General features: G+C 43.6%; 1 protein-coding gene across 2 annotated transcripts; it reads right to left on the bottom strand.

Annotated features, from left to right (window-relative positions):
- Positions 1 to 519: 519 nt before the first annotated feature.
- LOC122129501 (E3 ubiquitin-protein ligase SMURF1-like) lies at positions 520 to 9,451 on the bottom strand. 2 transcript variants are annotated; one of them, XM_042704423.1, is made up of 7 exons: positions 9,212 to 9,451; positions 8,557 to 8,735; positions 7,822 to 7,959; positions 6,887 to 7,007; positions 4,898 to 5,099; positions 3,561 to 3,645; positions 520 to 3,226 (listed from the first exon to the last, which is right to left on the bottom strand). In XM_042704423.1, exons 1-7 carry the CDS (start codon positions 9,434 to 9,436, stop codon positions 3,127 to 3,129), a joined length of 1,050 nt encoding a protein of 349 aa, XP_042560357.1. In that variant the 5' UTR covers positions 9,437 to 9,451; the 3' UTR covers positions 520 to 3,126. The 2 variants fall into 2 exon arrangements, with proteins under 2 accessions (XP_042560357.1, XP_042560358.1); XM_042704424.1 differs by having other exon boundaries at positions 3,561 to 3,636.
- Between the last annotated feature and the right edge of the window lie 425 nt (positions 9,452 to 9,876).

Raw genomic sequence — 9,876 nt, 5'->3', positions numbered from 1 at the left:
TGGACCGATCGTTATTCAAAACAGAGGGCGAAGCAGGCTAATCTGGATGCATCTGTTTGAAGGCAGTAAGAGTTTTAGCCTAAATAGCCAACCTGAAAAATGATGATAAAATCAACATGAGCAAACAACTGTATTTTCCATAACATTCTCCCTCCTGCTCTGGAACCCTTTGCCGTGAAATATCGTTTCCAGAGCACATCCCACCACAGCGTACCTTTTGAAGATTGTGGGAATATGTGGGTTATATGAACTAATTCAAAATGTCATTTGAGCTTCATTTTTTCCTCTTGTGCAATGCCAAATTCTTTTGCACACGTGTTGGCTTGCTTAAAAAGGCGAGACGTTACTGTATAAGGTCTCGAATTGTAGGAGCTAATACAATGAAATTATATTGTACAAAATATATATTTAAAAAAAAAAATTGCTACTTGCTGAGTCTACTGCTTCATTGTAGGCAACTTACAGAATACATTCATACAAGGGATTGATGAAAGAGGCACCAACAGCAAAAATTGTAAATATTTTCAATTTAGTTTTCTTTAATATAATCTTATTTACATTTAATGTTTTTTTCAGAAATGTTTAGTACATAGTAAGTTACATTGCTCTTGCATTCAATAAACAAATAACCTAATAATTGTACACACTGTAATGAGTATGGTCACATGACTGGGTGAGGGCTTCCTCAGAGGAAATGGAGTTGTGATCAGCAAGCCAAGTCCATGTTCACTCTACACTCACCATCACCCTTGCTTTAACAACACCTGTTTTTATTTTATCATTTTTTTTATTTAGTCTGGTTTTAAGGTTCAAAGACTGGACATCTAAAAGTTGTAAATTTAAGGGATGAAATCTTCAAAAGAAACAGACAGTAAAAAGACAGAGACCATTTCCCAATCCTTATAATTCATATACCTGACCTGAAAATAACTGATCAATCTCATAGAGTTAAAGTAAAATAAAAAAACACAGGTTAAGAAAGAACCAGTAATATAATTGTGTCGGTGTTGCTTTTATTGCATTTATCATAAACATGAGAAAGACCTCCGGGGTCCAGTCTAAATCACTGCTCCAGATTCAGGTCTTGGGGGCCAAGGTCTTCTAACCCTACGGACCTCACTATAACTCAGCAGCAGCGTTTTAAATACTTTTTGATTCATACATAAAAAAAAAAACAATGTAGATTAGTGTACAGCTTTCACAAGTAATCAGCCTTTTCTGAAAGGTAGGGAATATTGATAATAGCAGCAAGGACATTACATAGTAATAAATAATTAGTTGAAAAAAGAAAAAAAGGTCAAGTGGTTGCGTTGTTGCAGAACACTTAAAACTATTAAAGTTGGCTCATTCTTTTTTCTTCTTCTGTCACTCAAATTTATGGAGTACAACCTGGTGCCATGCACGACAAGCACTACATGATGACATTTTAGACCTTTCTTTACAACGTGAGCAGAAACTAAGATAAATTCCTGTTTGCAGAAAGGAATATAAAAGGAAAAACTGTATGTGCCGGTGAAAGTGCTACAGGCAAGCTTATGTTACTTCTGACAGTGGTTTAAGATGCAGTTATGGAAAGTATATGTTCATTCACCACGCAGTGGATCCGTGATCTTCACAGATACACATAAATAAAAAAAAAAACCTATTCAATTGAGTACACTTTTCTGTGAACCAGATTTCACAACAGTAAATGCTTGACAACCATGGCAGTAACATGAACGTCGTAGGAATTCGCTCCAGAAATCAATGAAAATAAAATGTGTTTTTCAACTGACATTAATGACACTTAAAGATGACGCGTGTTTCCATTCCCTCCAATGCCATGACAATAGAACTCAGGACCATTTGAGCCTGTTAAGAGGTTGGTGATGTTAACGGACATCATACAAAGCAGTGATCTAAACGGCAGATAGTTGCGCACCACAACAGACATCTTCTGTGATTAAGTAGAGTTAAACATGAAAAAAAATTAAAAAAAGAGTATCGCTTAACGGACTTGGAGCATTCATTGCTCTGTGTAAAAGAAATACTGAAGTTCTTTCTCAGAGATGGTGAGATAAATCAGGAAGTGACAGACTCTCTGTAGAGTAATGCTGCCAACTGTCTTCCTATTCTTCCTGATTTCACCCGACTGGCACCTCTTCTTGCAATGATGTGCTTCACCTGGTAGGCAATGTTCACTGGAGCAGGAACTGTCAAATCAACCGGTCCCGAAGAAAGCGAGACCCACTATTAGGGGCTTTTAAGTCATCAATCATTTTAAGGGGAAAAAAAATCCTGTAACAAGCCATAAAGGTAGAATGACTGATAATAAAAAAAAATACAGTATTGTAGATGGATAACACAAAAATGCCATCCTGTTGCCAACAGGATACACAAGGAGGACTCAAAAACAAACAAACAAACAAACAAACAAAAAGCTGGCCTTGGCCTCCTCCTTCAAGACATAACTGCAATAGGTAGATTTGTTTGGTTGTCCAAGGCTGTGGTGTTAAAACACTTACCCTAATGCTGACTAAAACTTGACCTCTACTTCATGTGGACCAAAGGGGTCAGCGAGCATCTGGTTATGGCAGCTAAAAGCAGCACAAGTTCGCCAACCGATTTACAATCAAAATCAGACTACCAAACCCACCGCTTCAGTGACAAAGACATCAAAAGCTTTTCATCTGTTTTTTTTTTCTTTTCCTTTTCTAAACAAAGAAAAACAAAATAAAAGAACATGGATCGGATTTTGTTGTTCTTTTCTGTGTGGTGTGAGACATGTTATGTTAAATGTGGGAAGGAAAAAAAATAAACTCCCAAAAATCACACAACAAAATAAATACTCCTAAAACGGGGCCCCAGAGGGGCTGTTGAGTTCCGCGCCCCTTGGTAGTGGCTTCCTCCCTAGTAGGCCATAGGTGGCGCTGTCTGACCAGTGGCTTCCTCACCCGGGCTGGGGGTGGGGGGGGGGGGGGGGGGGCTATCACCAGTCTTGTCCGCCATAGGGGCGGAGATGGGGTGGGGTGGCGTGTAGGGAGAAGGGAGTTTTGGGTGCTTAAAGGAGGCGGCTGTTAAGTAGGTTAGTCACCGCTGGTCACTGTGCAGAGAGGTGGGGGTAGGGTTGTGGGGGTGGGGTGGGGTTCACTCCACAGCAAAACCACAGGTCTCTTCTATTGCAGTCAGGAGCTTCTCATAGAGCTTCTCATATGACTCATAAGGCGGGATGTCGATGCGGTTGAAGCTGTGGGAGTGAAAGTAAAAAACGATGAAATGTAGACAGAGCGCCACAACCACCTTGACAAAAACTCATAGTGGTTGCCACATATATGAAGTATCACAATGGCGAGTGTATCTTATGACACTCCCAATCAGTCAAGGCATGCAAAGGCATACTGTTTTTTGTTTCGTTTTAAATCAACGCTTGTTTTTCCACAGAACTACATGCTCCATCACTAATAGTCGGCTGAATTTGCCCCAGCATAGCGCCTTAAATTATAATTAGAGATGATAGCTATGAGGGTAAGCTGAAGGTGAAGACATTACATATGATAACATACTGCTGGATGTTCTCTTACCATGTATGGGCTTTAGGCAAGTTGTCTGTATTGGCATCAATCAAGTGGATAGTGAAAAGTCTTGGGCCTGCAGAACCTGTAGAGCCTTACCAGAATACATTCTAGTCAACACTGTTCCCCCGCACTTGACAAAACATATCACATACGGGAGCAATTAACTTCGAATGAACTTTTAACAACTAACAACACGAGAGACTATGGGGTTTACGTTTTAGACACGATGTGCAGATAGTGTTGGAACAGTCAACAGCTAATTAAAAACAAGGCTGTTAAATAATAGGGGAGTGACCTTACTGTTTCAAATTTGTGTGATCGCAGTGCTTTCACTGTACAGTAAGATTTGGGTAGAAGTGTCAAATATTGTGAGCCTTCCCAATTATGGCCATTCAAGTCTTACACATATGTGGAGGATGTTATGATAATGATACTGTTCCATCACCATACTCATCACTATATGCTTCATATATATGAAGTACGCCTGCTTGAACCCCCTTTAAAGACACAGTGTTAATATGCAGAGGACCACTTGCTTAAAAACAATGCAGAAGAGAGGAGGAGCATTTGGGCGAGGGGAGCTGAAGCTCCTCTTTAAGGCCGAAGAAGGCACTAAAAGCTCTTACTCCTGGGGGATTCTGGGAAGAGGACTGATGTTCTCTTCAATTACATTTCTGTGATCCCACAAGGTTATAAATAGTCTGTTTGTGCCTGATTTTTTTTTTTAAGTGTGTCTGTATTTGTCTGAGTCTGATTGGGCCTGTTTTTGAAGGCGACCCCTGACCCCCTCCAGGCTTCCTCTGAGCATAATCAATTACACAGAGCACTAGGAGCACAGCAGAGACTGGACAGCTTGGTTATTTGGGCTCCAGTGAGAGAAAAGAGTGTTTGTGTTTCTTCACTCTGCTCAGGCATGAGCCAGCAGCCAGGCCTCGAGGAAAATAAGAGTGAGTGTGTGTCTGTCTGTCTGTCTGTCTGTCTGTCTGTCTGTCTGTCTGTCTGTCTGTCTGTCTGTCTGTCTGTCTGTCTGTCTGTCTGTCTGTCTGTCTGTCTGTCTGTCTGTCTGTCTGTCTGTCTGTCTGTCTGTCTGTCTGTCTGTCTGTCTGTCTGTCCACACGTTGCACATTAGTACCATATTGTCATTTGTGCGTTAGCAAACTTTAAGGTCTCAGAATCTGCCTGTATGAGAGATTTTAAAGCTGCCTGTGACTGTCTGCGGGCTCATGGTGTGTGTGTGTGTGTGTGAAGAGGTGCACTCAGCACGCACACACGCACAAAGTAAAAGGAAGCTTGTTTATGTGTGTATTTGTTTTTGGTGCCATCTTGGCCCATGTATTAGCCACCTTGCAGTGCTTTGAAGCCTTGCAGCGGAACACGCGTGGAGCCGGTGACAAACTGGAGGAGTCTGCCCCTCCGCTCCTCGTCGAAGGACTCCACCGCCTGCCAGAACCACTTGACGATGTTGCTGTCGGCGACGCAGTGCTTCAGCCGCGTGTTCGCCTTCCAGTCGCTAAGGTCGATCTTCCCCAGACCACCGATGATCAGCTGCAACACACACACACACACGCACACGCACACGCACATTTCAGGCTAAAGAATGAGGCATCGGAGTTCCAGATGAGTAACACTTTACTATACCGCCGGGAGAAATTTCCTTGCAGACAGATAGACAACCTTAATAGCAAAGGAGCTATAAACAAGAGAATAATATAATGAAATGAAATGATGCAGCATAAAAAGAGCTATATAATGCACAGATAAGTTATTAGAGAACTAAACTAAAAGGCTATTTTATCAAATTAAATCAATATGGGCCGTATTCTCAGTTTTGAGCGCCAGTCCTTTTTTGCATGCAGTTCAGTTCCGTGTATTATCCCCTACGCGCTTCAATCATGCCCTCAGCGCTTAACTTCAGAATGAAGGCGGGCTCATGAAAAAGGTCTGATTTATTTCAAATAGAGGAAAACTGTTACACCCATGTCTAATTTTGGCAGTCGGGGAAACGCTGAATGTGGACCTTCGCATTAATCTTGTGAATGTCATTAAAATGCAGGGAAAACAAACCAGAATTTAACTTTGAAAATGAATGCAAGGGGAGAACAGCATTACAAATAGCCTCAAATGAAAGCATTTGTTTCTATGAATAACATTAATCCTATCAGGTAAATCACACATTTGCAAGGTCTATTTAGAAAGACGTGTTCTATAATTATTTTGATGAGGACTGGCAGAGACTGTGGATGATTACTGTGGCTTGAAAGTTGAAAGTCGTTTGCCCAGGTGTCTGCACACGTGTAATGGATGATGGCTTCACGGTTGAGATAAAAAAATTAATTAAAAAAGAATTCCCTAGATGCACTGTGCGTCGGTAAGCTCCATTACATCTAAACAAGGAATAGCGGCTGACTTCCTTCTTGGCGAGAATTGTCCGCCTTAAACTGATATTGCTGAGTTTGACTCTATTTCAACTAATTCACCAGGTTTGTTCACCACAGCATGTGATTAACAATGTACTATAAACCACATCTAGGCCTAATATAGTTTCCTTATATTGCATTGTCAATAGAAATAATGTAATGTCATTTCAGTAGATACTTACATTTTACATTTATAATAATGTAAAAAATATGCCTACTGCGGACATAAAAGGTGATATGGTGTTTGGCCTTGTAGGGGTGCTTGGCTTACTACAGCCCTGAGAGGCATGCTGTTGAAAAGCACACAAGCCAAGGGCAGAATATGCATTCAACGCTTCATGCATAATAAATAATAATAAAAGATTGTGGGGCTTCTCTGCCCGAAACACTTCACTGTCACCACGGTGCGTAAATTATACACTTAAGTCAGGGGGAGAATACGCGCAGGCCAACAGCGTGTACTTTTTTATTTTTTATTTAAGCCCATTGTTTTGTTCTAAAGCGCATGAGAGAATTGAGCTCTATATGCATAAACGTTGAAGTTGAATAATAGGAAATAAGCAGTAATCAATTTGGCCTTAAAGCATTTAATATAAGCTAAGCTAAGGTTTTCCATTCAGGCAGAAGAGTGTCATGAATGATTATAAAGACCAGTGATGATGGGATGTTATTTATACTTTTAACACCTGCACTGAAACGCTAAATTAAGATGTAGCAACACTATGAAGCTGCACTTCAACCTGAGACCGCAATACTGGCATGTCCTTCCATCGACCACTTAATGGGATTTACGAGTAGCGTCCAACATATTTGAAGTCAGAATAAGAGCCATTAGTCATAAGTCTAAGAGCACAAGCTAGATTCCAGACAGAACGGATACAGTGTGTTTATGCTCCGGCTTCAGGCAAGCCTTACCTCCAGCTCCTTGTGGTCGAATGGCTTGAGTAGATGCTGAGGGATGAGCTCATTGAACCCTTTCTGCAAAGCCAGGAACTGGGCCTCAATGCCCCTCATGAACCGCCAGTTTACATAGAGCCTGTCAGAGACAAGGACCACCGTCAGACCACCCACAAGACAAACATGCACACACGCGCACACACACACACACAGTCACACATTCACAACGAGCTGCAGATAAGCTGGCTTTCACTTCCAATGATAAATGGACCTCCCTCCCAGTTCTGGCTGAGAAGTTTCCACCTGTGCGGCGGTCCCCTTCACCATGACCCCTGTCTACCCTCTCTTCCCCAGAGCGCCCTCTGCTCTCGTGCTGACGCAGCCAGTCAGGGCCTGTACCACTCTCATGGGGGGAAAAAAACAAACATGCACGGCCTTTTACCTCAGCTCTGCTTAAAAGATCCCTGTACGTTAGGGCCTCTCTCAATCACTCTGGCAGTGGAAAAACAGAAGGGCACACCAGAGAAAGCACGCGGCAAACGCCCGTGCAAGTGGTCTGGTGCCCTCTACTGGCCAGCATCCACATTAAGCCCTTGCTGGGGTTGTAATGTTTAAACTCTTGCTGGGGCTGTAATGTTTATATGTAGGCAGCTGCTTTCATTCAGGCTGACATATATCTAAAGTCAGGGGCATTGACTTGAGATTAGCAGATGTGCCAGACAAATGAAACAATTAAGCAATCAAACATAGGACTTCAGTTAAGCCCTTTCATCCTGTCACTATGTGGAAGCCTCATATCTGATTATTATATCTGTGTGCCCTAGAAATTGAAAACTAACAATTTAGCTTTAGGCTTTACTCTAGTCAAGGTTCAACTTGGCGAGCAGAGCATGTGACCGATCCCTGTGTCCCCCATATCCCACACTTCAAGTTCCACGTGCTAAGCATCGTACCGCACGTATTCTTTCTTGCTGTCCTCGGTGACAGGGATGTTCCTGCCGTTGGGCTTGAGTTCGTGCTGGAGGAACTTGCCAAAGGCGTTGTGCTCTACGCAGAATGTGTGGTCCAGAACCGACGTGATGTCATTCTCCCTGCAAATCAGGACAAAAACCAACATGATGAGACTCATTGATTGACAGATACTAGGTGTGTGAGTGGCTGCATGAGTATGGGGACAGGGAAATAAAGACAAGTGGGTGAAAGTGAGTGACATCTGTGTGACAGGACATGGCGGGAGCCTCTAGATATGTGAGCTTGACAGCAAATGACAGACCGAGTAAGTGCAACTACTAACAAGTCAATGACATGAGTGAGACAATGACAATGGATGGACATTGAGAATGTAAGCGAGTAAGCAAGTGTGGGAGTGGATAATTGTGTGTCCGTGTGTGTGTCCGTGTGTGTGTGTGTCCGTGTGTGTGTGTGTCCGTGTGTGTGTGTGTCCGTGTGTCCGTGTGTGTGTGTGTCCGTGTGTCCGTGTGTGTGTCCGTGTGTGTCCGTGTGTGTGTGTGTCCGTGTGTGTGTGTGTGTGTGTCCGTGTGTCCGTGTGTGTGTGTGTGTGTGTCCGTGTGTCCGTGTGTCCGTGTGTGTGTCCGTGTGCGGTTCAGTGTGCCTGTCTATGAGAATGAATGCTGGAGTGAGGAAGCAAGTGTGCAAAGCCAGAGGGCGCTGGTGGGCGCATCACTCACAGGATCCAGACGAGGCTCTTGTGCAGCTCGGGGTCCACCAGGTCCAGGTCGCCTAGCTGAATGGGCTTCCCCAGCAGCTGCTTGTAGAAGGGCAGCGTGAAGCCGCCGTTTATGTAGTGACCGTGGAACACGGCCAGGCCCATGATCCGCCCCACAAAATGGAAGTAAGACAAGTGGTCCTGGGAGAGGAGGAGAAAAGAGAGGATGATGAGAGTACGATAGGGAGATGAGACAGAGAGAGTACAAGAGTGCTAGAGAACAAAAATGGTTAAAAAGCACAAGACAACAAAGCACAAGAAAGCCAGTCAAGCTTATCGATAAAGTTCGAAGGTCAGTACAGTGACAGCAGGAAAGCCTGAGCTACTGAGTGGGAGACCATAACAGCAGGAGAGAGGAGAAAGCAAGGATGAGGAGAGAAAAGCAAGTGACAGCATGAGCACATCAGAGAAAGAAAGGAAGGGGAAAGGAAGAAGCACCGGAGAGAGAAAGCGAGCAACATAACGAGAGGGCAAGTGGCAGGAGAGGTCTCGGCGATGCGCCTCCGGGGTACAAATGAGGAGACAGGCGCTCCATCTCTAAGCCCCCCCCCGCCAGGGGCATTAGTGCCAGATGGGGTGATCTGCCGAGCCGAACAATTTAAACCAGCTGCACTCACGGGGTTGATGGACGAGTCGGGATTGATCTGCAGGGTGTAGATGTTGTCTGTCGAATACTGAAACAGCCCGTAGTACGGATTTAGCATTTCGTGGCAAAGGAGGTACAGCCATTCCCTGAGAGACAGAGAAACCAAGATACGGGGGAGGGAGAGAGATAAGGAAAGATAGGGAGAGAGAGAGAGAGATGGCAGAGTGGGAGGGGGGGGGGCAAGGGAGACAGACATGTGTGAGGAATTTTTATGTCAGCGAATAGTTAACACTCTCTCACACACACACACACACGCACACATACACACACACAGGGAAGTGGAGAAAGGAGGCAAGAACTGGAGTTATGATGAAATGCCTAATACTGCAGGCCAGAGTTGACGGAGCAAAAACAATGTTTTGCCCAGTGCACCAGTGGTTTCATCAGATTAGCCAGTCTTAGTCTGCTCACAAGCGCGCGCACAAACAATCCTTTCACTGTCCTTTCCACCTACACATTCTGAGTGACTTAAAGAAAATAAACACTATGAAAATAAGCATTTGATAGAATAACTGCATATTTTTTGTGTGCATATGAGTGCATGAAATATATTGCACACATGTTTTGCTCATGTGAATCTGCTAACAATTCATCATCTGCATTTGGTCTCATTTTGCTTTCAGCTCCAGTTGGAGT

This window comes from Clupea harengus, unplaced genomic scaffold, assembly GCF_900700415.2.
Source record: "Clupea harengus unplaced genomic scaffold, Ch_v2.0.2, whole genome shotgun sequence".
NCBI lineage: Eukaryota > Metazoa > Chordata > Actinopteri > Clupeiformes > Clupeidae > Clupea > Clupea harengus.
This window is presented reverse-complemented; position numbering and strand designations above follow the sequence as displayed.